Source organism: Pangasianodon hypophthalmus, chromosome 1, assembly GCF_027358585.1.
Source record: "Pangasianodon hypophthalmus isolate fPanHyp1 chromosome 1, fPanHyp1.pri, whole genome shotgun sequence".
NCBI lineage: Eukaryota > Metazoa > Chordata > Actinopteri > Siluriformes > Pangasiidae > Pangasianodon > Pangasianodon hypophthalmus.
In genome coordinates, this window is record NC_069710.1 from 20,788,607 (window position 1) to 20,806,043 (window position 17,437).

The window sequence follows — 17,437 nt, forward strand, 5'->3', positions numbered from 1 at the left end:
TGAAGTGTGCAGGTAGAGCAGAAATATTTAAACTGTATTAAAAGTATTTGTAAAAAACTGAAAACATTTGCATTCTGATATGGTCTACTATTCCAAAGATGTGTAACAGGTCTAACTTGGCTGATTCAACTGAAGAAGTATAGTCTAATGATGCTATTTATTATCCTCCCCTCCTAGTCTTGCAGTTGATGAATGAATTTATTCCCCCACAGTGTCATATAATGTCAGTGATGACACACTTAACTTAGGGAAGAAAAGCTTCCTTACAGTGTGAACTCTGTAAGGCTTACTGATATGATGGGTGTAAGGAGATGTCAGTACAACAGTATGCCATGATATGGACATTTGAAATGATTACACTCTTAATGTAAGGCTATATTATATGCTGTACACATGCTTCCTCGACTGGTAGCATGAAAATGGCAGCAGCACTGCTGTGGAGTAGCACTGGTTCTGAAGAGCAATGTTTTCAACAGAATTTTCCCTGAGCATGCATGCCTCTCCTCATTCCAAGAGTTCTCTACATGATCTGCAAACCACCAGGCTACAAATGGGTTAAGAGATAGAACTGATCCCTGATCATTTGAGTGGAGGCACTTTGAATACAGATGACCATTTCTCTAACATGTCAAATGAGTTACTATAATTAGGTGGTGGTTGTTTCCCTTCTGTTTTGTTTGACTGCTGTTACTGCAGTCCTTTTGTGGAGAGGGTACATAGGCATTCTCAAAGTTGCTCCTCAAAAACAAACTGTCTTTAAGAATTAGCAAAATTAGCAAAGTGTGGATTTAACTGATGGGATTTAGCTCCCATCAATTAAGAAATGTACATTTCTACCACATTACACAGACATTTCCATGCCTCCAAATATGAAATTTTTAGCTAGGATTTCTGTGACTATGTTCAAAGTTTCTGAAGTCTTTTGAAGTTGTTAGTGGGCCTACCGAAGGTGTGAAAGCCTGCAGTCCCCCCTGCCCTTTAGGCATAAGATTGGTGATCCCTGTTATATATGGTCTGTGATCTAAACCACAGATTCCCAAACCTGGTCCTGGAGTACACACTGAAGAAAATGATGAAATCCAGTGTTTATGCCTCCAAATAATGTTGTCAGTGGGGCCAAAGAATAGTTCGCTTTCTTGTTAGCTTGCTAAACTTGCTTGTTCCGGCAGTCCTGACTGGTGGTTTTTAAAATATATGAACACAGGCAGGTGTTATTGAAATATATCTATGTGTGCTCTGTTTTATCTGTTGGTCTGGCCTCCTGTTTAATTCTCGGCCTTTCCTCATCAGTAAGAGCATCAAAAGACTTTTACAAAATTAGGTCAACAAAATTAGTAGTGTCTGCCATGTTGTGATAAAAAAAAGGAAGGTAGTGACAGCTAGCTAGGCCTATAAATAAATAAACTATAAATAAACTAGTAAAATAAATAGTTGGGTAGTTGTCCCATCGATCCAGACATGGTTGCCAGATTGCTTACTTGATTTCACTAAAAATATATCGATCTATTTTCTGTACCGCTTATCCTGCGTAGGGTCACAGGGAGCCTGGAGCCTATCCCGGGGACTCGGGGCACAAGGTGGGGGACACCTTGGATGGGGTGCCAAACTATCACAAGTCACACACATTCACACACTAAGGACAATCTGGAAATGCCAAATCAGCCTACAACGCATGTCTTTGGACTGGGGGAGAAAACCGGAGTACCTGGAGGAAACCCCTGAAGCACGGGGAGAACATGCAACCTGCACACAGCATTCAAGCCCCCAACCCCGGAGGTGCAATAAATAAATAATAAATAAATAAATAAATAAGTAAATAAATAAATAAATAAATTATATAATAATAATTATATATATATATATATATATATATATATATATATATATATATATATATATATATATATACACGTGTGTTTGTGTGTGTGTGTGTGTGTGGAACAAATGTTATTTTTTTTAGATAAATAAATATTATACACACCCACACACATGTCGAACAAATGTTATTTTTTTAGACTTAATTTGGTTAATATAATTTGAGATAGTTTATTGTAAATTGGACGGGTTTTAATAAATATTGATTACTGGTGAGAAAGCAGGTCATGGCAACCCGGTGAAATGAAACCGAAACTTATCGGTCCACAACAACGTTCACGTCGCACAGAAAACCTTTGAACACCCGACCAGTTTGGTAAGTTAAAAACCTCTACAAACTTGGGATTTTTATTTTCAGTTTTATTTTCAATAAAAACCAGCGGTCTTTTGCTAGATATCAGTGGTGTAATGGCAGTTCAGACGTTTACAAACATACGAAGACCGAGACGCTCTTCTTAAGGAGAAACCTGCGCTTTAACGCGCTCACCAGAGCTAAACGCCATATTCAGCTTCTTTAAATGTGAACTTAGAAGAATAATGCCTGACAATTTCAGATAAAAATGCAAATTCGGGGTCAAAGACGGCGTCAAAAAGCACTGACGTAGTTGTTGTAGCGGTTTTGTATCCTTGGGCCTAATTTTCCCCCATTTCCGCTTGTTTTTCTTAAACTGTTTGTCCTAAACCCTGCACTTACAGCTACTAACCTGAACACAGGCCACTGAGATGTGTTTGTCTACAGCACTATACTCACATAGTAAAAGCATCCTAAAAACAATCTCTGTAAATTTGGCGTGCTATAGGCTACTCTTATCGCACACACACACACACACACACACACACACAGAGATTTTAACAATACTTTATTAAACCCATTTTCGTTCATACAAGTTCTTTACATTATTGCCACTTCTTTATCCAAATCCATATACAAAAGTTATTTCTCCATAATTTAGAGAGAATAAAACAGCTTTAAAGTCCCATATACTTTTAAATGTTTTCACATCCTTCATTTTAACATGATATTTATATTCCATCATTATCCTTGCTTTGACCAAACACTTGAACACTGGCAATCACAGTTGGAAATTCCTTCTATTTTTTTCTTTCTTCTGAAATAAATGGCCATTTTTGCCTTTTTTTTCTTTTTTGTTTTACCATAAGAATAGCCAGAAATATACATCTGCTCACTAAACCTTTCACCGAAAGCTATTGACAGAGTGTTCTGCATATGAAATAACTTCTTCACATCTTTCACAATTTAGGAAACAATGAAAAATAGTTTCTCTCAAAAAACAAGAAGGACATTTGTCTGAGACTGTGGGGTTGAAGATGGACATGAAAGCATTCGCTGCAACAATACCATGCAGAACTCGCCAGTGTAAATCACCAGCATTTTTCGTCAACGGTGGTTTATAGAGCAGCCTTCATGCAGGTTTTATCGTTGACTGTACCTTAAAATAATCCCTCCAAGGTGTATCTAATCTATTTCTTATCTTTTCATGATTTAAAACTTTGACAGGTATCAGACTCATCAGGTATTATTTGTCCATTGTACTACTTTGTCAGAAATTCTCTTTCTGTTTCAACTAGTGCTCTCCAAAACCTTCTCAGAGCCTGCTCTACTACACAGATAGATCGGATTTCTAATTTTCTTGCAACTGACTCAGAATTGTCCATATTGCACCCAGCCAATTCCATTAGGTTTTGTACACTAATCACCCGTGCACCCTTTAAAACTGGCTCCTTCAGAAGCCAGTACACAGAATCTATGTAAATTTGGCATGCTATAGGCTACTATTATCACACCCACACCCACACACAGAGCGAGAGAGAGAGAGAGAGCCTATATGCTGCTTATTTTCAAATTTATATGTGTAATATATGGCATGTATTAGCACTTCCAAATATATTTACTGTATTTCAAATATAAATAAAAAAAATATAGCCTATATAATAGAATCAGTTTGTAATATGGACATATCTGTCAAAATCTAATAACACTCAGTCAGTAGATACTGGAACCATGCTTTATGAACATCCATGCTTTACAGACACTGTTTGCTTTTGGCCCATATTCTTGAGAAATGGACTCCTCAATGACCACAGATGCCCATGGAGTCAGAGTGATCACCCAGATCATCCCTCTGTTGAGTCCAGAGCCTGCCCAGTGTCCCAGTGAGAGGAAAGACAACAAGACTAAAGTACCTGAAGCACCGTACATGACCAGGATGTTCCTGAAGGGAGAGCCTGTAGCATTAGGGGTAAGAATAGCCATCCCACTCACTGAAATAGTTCCTTTATAGTAAGTCACAAAATAACAACAAACTCTGCTGTCTATACACCAGAGCAAGTTGGCTTAAAATTGCTACTGACAGGGAAAAAATTCTTATATGTGTAATCACACATACACATCTAGTCAAAAGGTTTTAAACAGGTGGGATTACAATACAATACAGTTTACCTACTCTTGGAAATGGAATAAGGAAAAAATAACTCTCAGATTCTAGTGCACTTGTTTGGTAAACCAGTTAATCCTAGATTTATCGATAGGTAACTGTACGATGTTGAGATATGTTGGGTACTACAAATAACTAATTAGAGTGGCCTCGATTTTTTTTTCCAGTTTCCACTTTTTTCTCAGTTCACTTATATCTATTTCTTACTTATTTTCTAATTCTAGAGTATTAAACATGAATCCATTTCTTGAAGTTTACATGTTTAAATGTCAATACAAGGTGTGGCAGTGTGTGCTACAGATAGCAGATAGCGATTAGGTGATAAAACCCTTGAGTATTCTTTTTAATCACTTGTGTATAATTCTGAGTTGATTGATTTTGGGTTTTGGCCTTTCCTAGACTGTCCAGATCTTGATTGGGATCGTAATGATAGCTTTGGGAACAGTTACTTGGTTCACACAAACACTGTATGGTGAAATCCCTCTGGGCCTTGGACTATCAGTGAGTATTAACAGCTTCAGCTCCAATGACATCCTTACACACAACTGCGGAAAGCATGTCTAGAATTAAAAAAAAAAAAAAGCCGATAAAACAATTAATATTATTCTGTAACATCTAACTACAAAGCACAGTAACAGTATTAGGAGTCGACTAATTGATTATTTGGTGTATGTAATATAAACATCCTCATCAATATTTATAGAAATCATGCAAATTTTTATTAATTACTGATTGTAAGCCTACTACTATCCAGCTACTATTATGCCGCTTGTGCCATTTTCTTTCTCCTTCTTTTTAACTTGCTACAGTTACAACACCTTGTGAAATGTTGTCACTTGTGTTGTTTGCAATAACACATTTTTACCAGAGAGGTCTCCAATACCTAATATTGTTACTTTAGTGACCAGAGTCAGATAATGAACATTAAAACCTATTTAACCTAAGTTAAAAAATGAACATATCACTAATATTTATTTATTTTTTAGTTTATCTTCTCTGGATCTGTAACCTTGGGTGCACACAAGGGAACCTGTCCTCCACTTGTAAGTAATCCATATGACACAATTCAACAGGCATCATTGCAGTTCTTCAGATTTCTTCTTCAAATGTTTGTCTTTTGTGCCATTTCATAGTTCATATACAAGTGTCTGAAATCTATATCACTCCAGAATGTTTTGTCCAGTTGTGAATGAAAGATGTTACACTGTGATGGGCTACAGTCTGTCTAGCTTTTTCTCTCTGGTTAGATTAAAAGCACAATTGGCCTGAACATCATCAGTGCTCTGCTGGCCATGTCCGGCATCTGCTACTTCTGCTTTGCACTTGCCATAAAACCTAACCTGAGTACCTGTGGCACTGAGCAGAGTGAGTCTGGCTACTATGGCTACTATAACTGCAGATTTATGGCTGAGAGTCTGCAGGTAAGTGTTCTCACTGGCATCTGCATTTAGTCTTTACAAAAATGTTTTAATGTTTTTCAATATGATTGTTCTGGTTTATTGTCTACAACCATACCTCTTATGTAATTTTGCTTGGATTAGTTGACTTATACTTGCCATTCCTACTTTTTCCTGACATTCTTCAGAATTTAATAAGTGGAATAAAGGGCATACTGTTGGTTTTGTCCGTGCTGGAGGTGTGCGTGTGTATGACGACTATTGTCTTTTCCTGCAAGGCCAGCGTACAAGCATCTGGGACCAAAATGGTAAGAGTTCCAGAAGGCTAAGCTGATGGTTTATTTTACTTCTTCTTTCACTCAGCAGTCTGACTCTCTTGTAATGTGTATTATAATATTTTTTTATTATGATCGTAGTAAATTTCTTCACCTGATATTCTTTAAACATGTACTGTACTCAGAAACATGAATTTTAAATGGTTAGCTCTTTTTGGATGGATTAGTATGATTACATAGGTTTATGTACTGATCATATTTTATAACCATTGATAATGGTTATAAATATATGATTAGAGTTTCTTAGTATTTGCATGTAAATATTATTAGTGGGTCACTACACACAGTTTGTGATTTTACAAAATAGTCTCAATGACTTATTTTGATCCAATATGCTAAAAAATAGTAAGAATGAGAGGATAACAACATTTAAGAGGAAACTCGTAGCTACAGAATATGTTTGCTAAGCTAGCCTAGCAAGTTAATGTTATTGATAAATAGAAACATAGGTTTAGGGTTAGAGTGAACTGCTCAGAACGTGACAATATAAATCGAGACTCAGAAACTGAAAACTCACGCTTGTCTGCTTTAAGGAATGCAAGATAGTTTATAGCAGTTTACTAACTGGCTAAATATGTACAATATGTAACTTAGACGAAGTATAAAGCAGCTGTGCAGTAGCAGGGAGCAGTGTCAGTAAAGCTGATACTTGAACCTACCATTTTAATGCATCATTTCCTTGTTTTTGGGGCAAAATAGTATATAGTAAGACATGGGTCATTGATTCCCCAACCTGATCCTGCTGTACATGTACTCTGCACATTTCATGACTGCATTTTAGGGCCACTGTTTAAAAAATAAAAATAGAAGTTTGGAGAATAAAGTTGTGATATTTCACGAACAAAGGCATAGTATCTGATATTATGAGAAAGAAAGATTGCAATATTTTGAGAATAGTCATAATACTATGACAAAATGGTATCAGAGCAATGTGCATGTGTTAAAATGAGGGACTTGTAGGATTTGGTGATGTTATACTATAGTATTAGTTTTATTAATAAAGAAATACTTTTCTTGCTCTATGACTTTTTCTCGATATATTATGACTTTATTCACTAAATACTATTACTTCAATTGACAAATATTTCTATTCACCAAATACCACTCTAACAGTGGTCCTAAAATGCCATTGTACATTTTAGTGTTTACCTTGCCCTAACACACCAGTGCTAATCACCTATGTGGATCAAGTATACAATGAGGAAAATAACAAAATAAGCAGTGACGAGTACAGGACCAGGACTTAGAACCACTATCAGAAGGCACATTTCCATCTCAGGAAACTTGTCAGGGAACTTTTTCAGGAACTCAGAAACTTTTAGGGTCTTTATGATGGAGGATCCAGGGTTAATTTTAGTTCCTGGGCAGTAGTTCCTGGAACTTATTCAGTTCTTTTTCCAGAGTATGTAATTTTCTGCAATCATTCATTATTGTAAAAGAAAAAATGCTGTACTCAGCACTGCTTTTAGGTCAAATGTAAAGACTAGCTCTCATATCCATCATTTTAATAAGGCGTGTTAAATATCAGAGACAACATAAATATCAACCTCCTCTGTTTTCGCTATGTAATGGTCATGGTTCCTTCAGTGTGGTGGAAACACAAACTGGAAACTCGTCCAGGGCCTTGTGTAGTTCTACTCATAAACATGGTTTATTTTACTGGTTTACACCTTTAGGGTGTATTCCAGCCTCGTGCCCAGTGTACCAGGGATAGACTCCACCACCACCCTGACCAGGATATAGTGATTACTAAAGAAGAATGAATGAATTAATTATCCACTGTAACTACATTAAAAAAGCTGAAAAACTACACCATCTTGCCATACCTTTCCTCCTTCCATAAAACTTACTGACATCTACCAAAAAAAAATTTCTCAATTATGTTCACTGTAACCAAGATTATGCACTTCATATATATTCCCTAATAAGCTATTGTCATGGTGCATAGTTTTTAATCAATTTGGAAGTCACTAATTATTCATCATGTAATGCATTTTTGTCATAAATACCATAAAGAACTAGAAAGTTTTTGTTTTTTTTGTTTTTTTTACAAATTGACTTTATGGTATTTAAGTATGTGCTTACCATGCTGTCATTTGACCATGTGTAGCAAAAGTTAGCACTTTATGTTATGTGTATGTTGACTTGGTAGTCAAAGAGTTTAGGTATCTGGCAGCAAAAAAATTTGGATTGGATAAAAGAAACTCCATGTAACTTTATAAACGTGAAAAGCAATTGGTAGGATTATTTTAATTCATAAAACTACCTGCTTTTCTTTGTCATTTATAAATGACAAAGGTCCATAGATGTGTTAAGCATCCAGGGATATGCATTACTCCATCACATATGAGATCAGATTACATATTGATAATAATACACTATTAAAACTCAAATTTTAGTTTAACAATTGTATTTAAATATTTCATGAGTTTTGTGTTTATACTGCATAGTTTACAGGTGTCAGTAGACATGTAATCCAAGTCAGTAAAAGGGGTCACAGATCCAGTCACTAATCATTCCATCTCTAACCCTTGTATAACGTGTCATAGACATACAGAGATGACATGCATGTCACATTATTGTTGTTTTGATTACAGGCGGTGGTGCTGAAGGGAAAATGCAGCAGCCAGGAAGCTCTGCTAAACAGAGACATGGCTTTACCTCCAACCTATGAGCCTTGAGTGACCCCATCGCATGAAAGCACGTTATGGTTTAGAGTGTAGTATCACTTAGTTTAGAGTAGTACTTTTGCAGCTTTTTGGACACTAATGTACGAGTCACAGATATAATAAACTGATATTACACTTACATCTCATGTATTCTGCTTTTGACATTGCACCTTTGCACAAACGTGTATAACCTTTGAAACTACTTGCAGTTATTCTGCATGCATGTATTCTTCAATAAATCCTAAAGTGCATTACGTGTGTGTTCGTCTTGTCATTGTATGATTTAGTGACACAGTTCTCAGTGACACTGAGCCATAGCTTGATCTTCACAGTATAGTAGTTGGGTGAGGCAATACCTTTGCTCACTTGCTGTGTCTGCATTCAGTGCATGTCCTTTTCACACAGAAACAGTGTCGGCTCTTTAACATCATATTACCTTCTCCATCTCCTCCCACACCCACTACGTAGCACTCGAGTGTAAATACTCTCCAGCAGTGGACCTTCACTACTTGCTGCAGTTCACCACACCACATTCTCAGCTGCGCTCTACAGCCCCAAAAGCCTTTACATAATTCATATCCAGATTACAAAATAGCACACAACACAGCTCTTGCTGTCAGGATTGCACTAGAATAAGGAGGTCGGAAGCTGGTTAATTTCGCCCTCATTTGGCTGTGTCCGGATTGCCTCGCCTCATTACACTGAGGCAGTAAGAGTGCTGCAGAGGTTTGGACCCCTCCTCGCTTTCTCATCACCGCCTCTGCACAGCTCAAGGTACGACTTGTTCAGACTCTATGCATGCAAACGCAAGTCGTAGTCTTCTGATTTTCAGCCCGTTTGCGATTGTTTAAGATGTAAGGAGTGTGTGTGTGCGCGCGCGCGCGCGTGTGTGTGTGTACGTGTGTGTGTGTGTGTGATGCGGTTCAGTCCCAGACTGGGATGCTCTCATCTTGCTGTGCTGATGAATGTGTGTCGCTGACTGTGTTTGTTTGGCTCACACACAGAGCACCATGTCGCTGTACCCGTCTCAGATTAAGGCTTTCAAGAGCAGCGAGCCCAAAACCCTCGGGGTGAGTTTTTTTCTTTTTTTCTTTTTTTTTCTCTCTCTGATAAGAAGAGACTAGACTATGCGATATAGACTGTACGCCATGGACAACAGCAATATGATCAGTGACCTAAATATTAATGAGTATAGCTTTTGCACCTGATTGTGTCAGTCATCAGTGCTGATCATTTCAAAATTCACCTCTGTGATTAAATTACCACTGACTATATACAAGGAAACGCCCATATCAACAAACTCTCTCTCTCTCTCTCTCTCTCTCTCTCTGACACACACGCACATAAACAAACACGCAAGCAAAGAGATGCAGCAGTGCTTTGGAGCAGATCCATTAGTCAGACTTCATTCTTTTACATATTTGGGTGGAGTGCACTATATGCTGATTTAAAAAAAAAAAAAATTCTAATAAAATAAAATAAAAAAAGAAATCCACTGTCAATTTATTTATCTGGCAATTGCATTTACCTACAAAATGCATTTATGTACATTTAATTAATGCAGTAATATAGCTCATAGGTGATCTTAGATGTTCTTCTGCCCTAATAGTTCTGAAATCCATAACTGTGATTTTAATAATTGTACTGCGGTTGAACTATCTCATTATAAAAGAATTACATTGTGGTGTGTATGCTGATAAATAAGCGGCTTATCTGTTTAAAAGGCAGTGGAGATCATCATTGGCTTGCTGACGGTCACTCTGAGCACGATTGTGTATAAACTGCACTATCACATCCAGCGGGAGGTCATCATCCTCATCGTGAATGGTGCTCAAGTAAGACCTGGCTCTTATCAACTTATGGACTCATTGAAAATATTGTTCACTACAACATAAAGTCGTGACAATGTCAAAATAACTCCTAGATACCTAGATTGACCTATCAGTGGAGTAAGGAGTGAAGTAATTAAAGATCAGTTATAATTTCTATATCCATTTAGAAAAAAAGGGTTTGTCAAGCATTCTTTGGACAGTTAAGGGCTCCTATAGCTTCTGAAAAAGGTAAACCCTTTCTGATTGGGGAACACTATGTTGTTGTACACAGGGTGTAGAGTGCTTTTTCTCAGCGTCTGTCATAAACAAGTGAGCAAGAGATTTAACTTTACTGTATGCAGAGTCAATGGCTGAGGTAAATTTAGAGTTTATTTTCCAGAATAAATACATTCAGTTTAATTAATTGAGAGATCTGCAATGAAAGGAGTAACAATAATAAATAACTGCACTAGTTACCCTGGAATTCACTGGTCTGCACTGCATGCCATGTAATAACATAATTAGGGTTATTAAACAATTTAGTTGTCGTAGTTGGACTTACTGAAGTGATGCAGTATTTTGTATTGCTCTTTCCTGCAGCTCATGCTCACCGGAATTGTCTTGGTGCATACTGGTAGGAGACCGTCTAAATGTCTGGTATGATATTTTATATCCCCTAAAGTAAAATAAATTCTCCATCTAATGAGTATAATAAATGTATAAAATCTGTTAAGCACTTGTATTTTAGAAAATGCTGGGCATGTGCAGTCTAGCCCCTTGGACAGCACCCAGTGCTGACTGATAGCTGGAATCTTGCTTCTTCAGCACCTAGACATCTGTGTTTTTATCCTCTTTTTTTTTGACAAAAAGGTAAATAGGCAAATGACTATTGTTTAAGATCTTTTTTTTATGATGATGATTAGCAGTGTTAGCACTGGGACTGAAATGCCAGTTTAGTGTAGTCAGTCATTCACTTAGATTTTCTCTGCTCAAAGGTTCATCTTCCATTGCACTTTCCTTGATGTACTTGGATGTAACAGTTCAGCTGAAAGCCCATTTATTCTTGAATGTTCTCTCTCAAAGCTTTCTAGCAGTCACAGTTTGTAAGATCTGCTATGTCTTATATTGCTTCATTGTCTCAGTACTTTTTACTTTTTATTTTTGTTATATGTTATTGTTATCTGATCCTTCTAGCTCATGCCAGTATCAATACTATCTGTGTACAACGTATTTGTCACTCTGCTGCTCAGTCTCTCTCTTCTGGGAATGTGTCCAGTTTCATTCACTCTGGACTCTGGGCAGATCTCTGTTGAACTCAATACTGCAGTATGCAGTATGCCTGAATTTTACAAACAGATTTGCATTTTTTGTACAGAGACTTCACATTTGTCGTTTTTATTTTCACAGGTGGGTACGACCATTGTTTTACAGTTGCTAACCGCAGCATTTGATATTGTTGGATTTGGTCTCATAGCCCGACATATACCTTTTCGTGGGGAATCCTACTATTACAGAGACACTGAGGTAAACATCTGCAACATCACACACCTCAGACTGTTCCCATCATTTAATTTGCCAATGCCAAGAAAACATCTGCAACATAATTTTAGAATTCAATGGAAAAAAAAAATTACAATTTTTTTTTATGTTTTGTGCACCAGTCATGAATTTAGCTGTGTTGCAGTTATATACATTTGTGTATGATCAGTTAAATTTGCAGTATATTCAAATGTGTGATGCTCGAATTGGAAAATGTTATACGTCCTGACATTAACTCATTTACCGTCACTCACATACCAAAATATATAATCAGTAGTATTTTTTTGTTTTGTCAACCATTACCTGCGCAGCAATAACTTTCCTTATTTAATTGCAAATGTGGACTCTTCTTTTTAATGATCATATTTAATGTCTAATACATAATACAGGAATATATATTCAAATTAATCTCCCAATTATCCCTTAGATTGAGGCCGCTCATTAGTTCATGCTATATACAGTATAATACGTTATAGTATATAGTAGAAATAAAAAGCATCAGTTATAATGTGAATAAAACTGAATAAATAGATAAAGGATATCTAGGAAGGTATGTGTCACCTCTGAGAAAGGTGTGACTCCACGCTCTGCCCTGCTCGTTTCAGTGGTGTTGTGACCCACTCCATTCAGTGTGGGCTTGCTGTGGAGAAGGAGATAAAGAGGGACAGAAGGAGGTGAGTTATATTCTGTGCTTTAATATATGCACCACTGACCAGAATGTTTAATACAGTACTTCCTCTGCAACAATATTTTTGACTATGACTTCCTTCGTTTTTTGTAAAAGTTTATTGGATCTTGTCAAAGGTTTTTTTCTAAACACCAATAAAAAATCTCACCGCCAATCAAGAGTTTTAAGATTGTATCGTTTAACAAAGTATAACATTTTCCAATGTGGCCTTTGAGCATCTGACACAGTATTGTATTTTATACACTCAGGGAGCACTTTATTAGGAACACCTGTACCTAGTCAGCCAATCATGTGGCAGCAGTGCAATGCATAAAATCATGCAGATACGGGCCAGCAGCTTTGGGTAATGTCCACATAAACCAGCAGAATGGGGAAAAATGTGATTTTGACTGTGGCATGATTGTTGGTGCCAGACTGGCTGGTTGGAGTATTTCTGTAACTGCTGATCTCCTGGGATTTTTTCACACACAACAGTCTCTAGAGTTTACTCAGAATGGAGCAATAAAGAAAAAATCCAGTGAGCGGCAATTCTGCAGAGAGAAATGCCTTGTTGATGAGAGAGGTCAGTGGAGAACAGCCATAATGGTTCGAGCTGACAGAAAGGGTAAAGGGTAAAGTAACTCAGATATCCACTCTGTACAATTGTGGTGAGCAGAAAAGCATCTCAGAATACACAAACCTTGAAGTGGACGGGCTACAACAGCATAAGACTTCGTCATGTTCCACTTCTTTCAGCCAAGAACAGAAAGCTGAGGCTGCAGTGGGCACAGGCTCACCAAAACTGGACAGTTGAAGACTGAAAAACGAAGCCTGGTCTGATGAATCTTGATTTCTGCTGAGGCACACAGATGACAGGGTCAGAATTTGGCACCAACAGCATGAATCCATGGACCCAACCTGCCTTGTGTCAACAGTCCAGGCTGGTGGAGGTGGTGTAATGGTGCATCCCTTCATGGCCACAATTTACCCATCTTCTAACGGCTACTTCCAGCATGATAATGCACCATGTCACAAAGCAAAAAGTCATCTCAAAGTGGTTTCATGATGACAATGTGTTCAGTGATCTAAATCTGAATAGAACTCCTTTGGAATGCAGTAGAAAGGGAGATTTGCAGCATGAAAGTGCACTTGAAAAAGCTGCAGGAATTGCGTGATGCAATCATGTCAACATGGACCAGAATCTCAAAGAAATGTTTCGAACATCTTGTGGCATCCATGCCATGAAGAATTGAGGCTGTTTTGAGAGCAAACAAACCAGTATTATTATAGTATTCCTAATAAAGTGCTCAGTGAGTTCATGTGTCTTAATTGAGGAGTAAAATCCTATTTACATTGCTTACATATATGCTTTGAGCTCTGGATACTATAATGCTATTTCTGATATCATGTTACTCAAATTCCTTTCTAACTTTTTTGCAGTTCCTGGTGAATGGCATTTTGGGCACCTTGATTGGATCTTTGGTATTGGTGTGTATTATCGGTTTGGTTGTGGCACTTTTCGGAGTGTATGCCCTGTCTGTTAGTGCTATTAAGGTAAGATTGCTGCTATAAAATGTAAAAACTATAACTATAAGCTATAATCATGGTAGGATAACATTCCATGGTAGGCTAGATTCTTTACAATTATTGATGGCCTAAATGGGCTATTGTAAATGATTGTTGATATAATTTACATTGCTTAGAGCTATTGCATTTGATGTTTACGTTTCTCCTCACCATTTGCTTCCAGGAGTTGACACCTATTCCTGGCTCCACTGCAAACGCACAGTATGGTTCTGGAGGACAGGCCAGGACTAATGTGCGTAATGGGAACTGACATAACAAAATCTCTCACAGGATAAGGTCAATGATTTTAGCACAGTTTCATATCAATCAAAAGAACCAACTGTTTCGCCTCTAAATCACACACAATTTAAAAAAAAAACTTTCGTGACAATGTAAATAATTTGTAAAATTGTCAGCTCCCGTTATTTGGCTGTTTTCTCACTCCGCAATGAATTTTGATGGCTAAATAGTTGCTAGAATTTCATTCATTTTGCACTAATAAACAAGTTTGCATGAAAATGCTTATGTAGGATCAGTAATGAGCAGGCCATAGACGTGAATGCTGTAAGATTGTTTAGAAATGTACGTAGCAATTCTATTTTAATATGCTAACTAATGTCCAAATAAGACAGATTGTCCATGATAATCCATGTTTATACTGGACTACAACTGCTTTAAAAAAAACAAAGAGAGAAATATGAGCGAAGATGTATAATATAGTGTATTATTAATGCAAGTCTGTGCTGGGGTGCTGTAGAACATCATTTGCATGAAACATCAGTCAAATTATAAGGCAAGTAAAGAGGGAAAATACTGAACAACATTTATTAAGCTTTTCCTCAAACAAGAACTAGGTGCAAAAGAGTCCAAGGAATCTATCTGGCCAACTCAACGATTACACACTAGCAATATGTAATGAACACTAGTAATGTCAATGTATTTGTAAGAATATTTGCGTTTACATTTTAGTCACCCAGAGTTGACAGACTTTACAAAAGAATGAAAGCTTGATAAATATTGCCCAGTGTATACATGAAAGTGACGATGTTTTTAATGAGGGAGAATTGTGTCAAGATCATCTAAGTGTTAACAAATGACTGGCATTGCTTGGCTTTTTTTGTCATCCTGTTTTATATTTACTGATACTTCAGGAAAGCTAAGATGACTGCCAACTCTGTAAGTGCCACCACTTGTGACCAAAATTAATGGACACTAACAACAATAAGTAAGAGGTTGAAGCCTCACGCAAGGGCTCAGCCGGTGTAATCTCCTCTTGTGGAAGCATGTTATCAGTTCACAGTACTGTTTGTGTCAGTGTGTCATTGCCTTCACAACAGCATGTCAGATTTACATTTTGCCTGTATTCTTCGACTTCTTTATATGTCGTGATTGAAAATCATAGACAGTTTCATGCGTGTTTATGGATGATTGATGTTTAAAATAAACATGATTTACTAGACAAACAGTAGTGGAATATTTTCTGCATTAAAAATTAAAGGAAAATGTCACACCCACAAAGTAAAATAAATATTCAGTATACCTAAAAATGTATTATGTTAGTTCTTTCTTTTAAAAAGCACCAAAATAGTATCCCAGCAAGGTCTTAAAGTAACTCACTTGCTGATTCTTTTTAAATAGTTGCACTCTCCTGCTGTCCTGCTCCAATTTCACACTTTGGTTCTATATTGTATGAGTTTCAGCTTGTAGTTCCAGTGTGTGGAATAATACATTATAATAATTATAAAACAGCTTCATAATAATTAAAGGAATAGTTCAGGCAAAATTAAATGATTTTAAAAATAAACATGATTTCCCCTTACCACAAATTAATCATGTAATTAATGTAATTAATCAGAGAACACATATTTGCTGTTATAATGTGGGCATGCAATTTACATGATGCTAAACTGGTAGCTACAGATCAGCTACAACACAAAACTGAAGACACCAAACATGCCGATCAGTTACAGTCTACATTTGAGAGATATAATGCGTAATTCATTCTTTTATGCATCACTAATTATTTTTGGCTGAAGTTTTTATATATGACAGCAAACTCTTTAATGTCTCCACATGCTTTATCGACTATCACAAGCTGTGTCTGAAACTATCACCTATTCACTATATTGTGCACTATTCTTGGGGTCTGCCATTTTGTAGTGGTATCTTAAAAAAGATACCACTTTTTGCTTCTCCTTTCTTAAACTGAGTTTCCTTGTTTCCTTTCCTTGTTGTTCAGCACCTCCCTCTGAGGAAGCAAGGAAAGGATCTAAGAAAAGGAAACAAAGAGGCTCAATTTAAGAAAGGAGAAGCACCCTATGTTTTCAGATACTACTACAAAATGGCAGACTCTGAGAATAGTGCACTATTCTCAAGAGTGAATATAAACAATGTAGTGAATAGGTGATAGTTTCAGACACGGCTTGTGATGGTAGATAAGGCAGGTAGAGACATTAAAGAGTTTCCAATCATATTGCACTCTTTATTTAAAAACTTAACAAACATATGTACTAAATGAGATGCTGTTGCTCACTGAAGCGAATTAAGTGAATTCACCTACTGACAACAAGTTGCCTAGTTGTATTTGACCAACTTTATAACAGATCTTCGAATACAAAACAGTGATTCTTTCATTCATCTTAAGTAACCACTTTATCCTAGGCAGAGTTGGGGTGGGTCCAGAGTCTATCCAGAGAACACTGTCTGTGAATTGGGAATACTGGATGAGACACCAGTCCATTGCAGGGCAGCATGCACACATGCACACACATACACATTCACTCCAATCCACCGTTGGTTATGTTTTTTGGGAGGAAACCCACCTGAACACAAGGAGAGCATGCACATCGAATGCTCTCAGCATCGAACCAGAGACTCTGGATCTGTGAAGTGTCAATGCTACCTGCTGCACCACTGTGTCAATCAAAACTCTGATTACATTCTGAATTAACTTTAAATAAAACATTCTTGCATGTGTACATCACAAGCTTAAATGTCAATGTTTTAGCCTTAGAAACAAGATTCTACTAATCACCCAACTTTTTATATGGCCATTTTAAGCGATGCATATTTTAATATAAAGATTTAATTTGTACCGAACTGGTTATATTAAGATTATTAAT

At 36.9% G+C, this 17,437-nt stretch overlaps 2 protein-coding genes across 4 annotated transcripts; both read left to right on the forward strand.

Moving 5' to 3' along the window:
- The first annotated feature begins 2,071 nt into the window (after window positions 1-2,071).
- On the forward strand, window positions 2,072-8,983 carry si:dkey-7j14.6 (uncharacterized protein LOC556585 homolog). The gene is made up of 7 exons (XM_026939563.3): window positions 2,072-2,191; window positions 3,927-4,136; window positions 4,731-4,832; window positions 5,318-5,374; window positions 5,579-5,752; window positions 5,917-6,036; window positions 8,661-8,983. The coding sequence occupies exons 2-7, from the start codon at window positions 3,960-3,962 to the stop codon at window positions 8,742-8,744; spliced, it is 714 nt and encodes a 237-aa protein (XP_026795364.3). The 5' UTR covers window positions 2,072-2,191; window positions 3,927-3,959; the 3' UTR covers window positions 8,745-8,983.
- Window positions 8,984-9,184: 201 nt separating this feature from the next.
- si:dkey-7j14.5 (uncharacterized protein LOC556563 homolog) lies at window positions 9,185-15,844 on the forward strand. 3 transcript variants are annotated; one of them, XM_026940042.3, is made up of 8 exons: window positions 9,185-9,506; window positions 9,737-9,802; window positions 10,457-10,567; window positions 11,144-11,200; window positions 11,951-12,067; window positions 12,688-12,756; window positions 14,190-14,303; window positions 14,500-15,843. In XM_026940042.3, the coding sequence occupies exons 2-8, from the start codon at window positions 9,743-9,745 to the stop codon at window positions 14,584-14,586; spliced, it is 615 nt and encodes a 204-aa protein (XP_026795843.1). In that variant the 5' UTR covers window positions 9,185-9,506; window positions 9,737-9,742; the 3' UTR covers window positions 14,587-15,843. The 3 variants fall into 3 exon arrangements, with proteins under 3 accessions (XP_026795843.1, XP_026795842.1, XP_026795844.1); XM_026940041.3 differs by lacking the exon at window positions 9,185-9,506 and having other exon boundaries at window positions 9,568-9,802; window positions 14,500-15,844; XM_026940043.3 differs by lacking the exons at window positions 9,185-9,506; window positions 12,688-12,756 and having other exon boundaries at window positions 9,570-9,802.
- Window positions 15,845-17,437: the final 1,593 nt, after the last annotated feature.

Coding starts and splice junctions, on each gene's coding strand:
- si:dkey-7j14.6 (XM_026939563.3), top strand. CDS start 3,960: ATGGACTCCTCAATGACCACAGATGCCCATGGAGTCAGAGTGATCACC. Junction 4,833..5,317: donor CTCTGGGCCTTGGACTATCA/GTGAGTATTAAC, acceptor TTTATTTTTTAG/TTTATCTTCTCTGGATCTGT. Junction 6,037..8,660: donor AAGCATCTGGGACCAAAATG/GTAAGAGTTCCA, acceptor TTTTGATTACAG/GCGGTGGTGCTGAAGGGAAA.
- si:dkey-7j14.5 (XM_026940041.3), top strand. CDS start 9,698: ATGTGTGTCGCTGACTGTGTTTGTTTGGCTCACACACAGAGCACCATG. Junction 12,068..12,687: donor ACTATTACAGAGACACTGAG/GTAAACATCTGC, acceptor TGCTCGTTTCAG/TGGTGTTGTGACCCACTCCA. Junction 14,304..14,499: donor TGTCTGTTAGTGCTATTAAG/GTAAGATTGCTG, acceptor ATTTGCTTCCAG/GAGTTGACACCTATTCCTGG.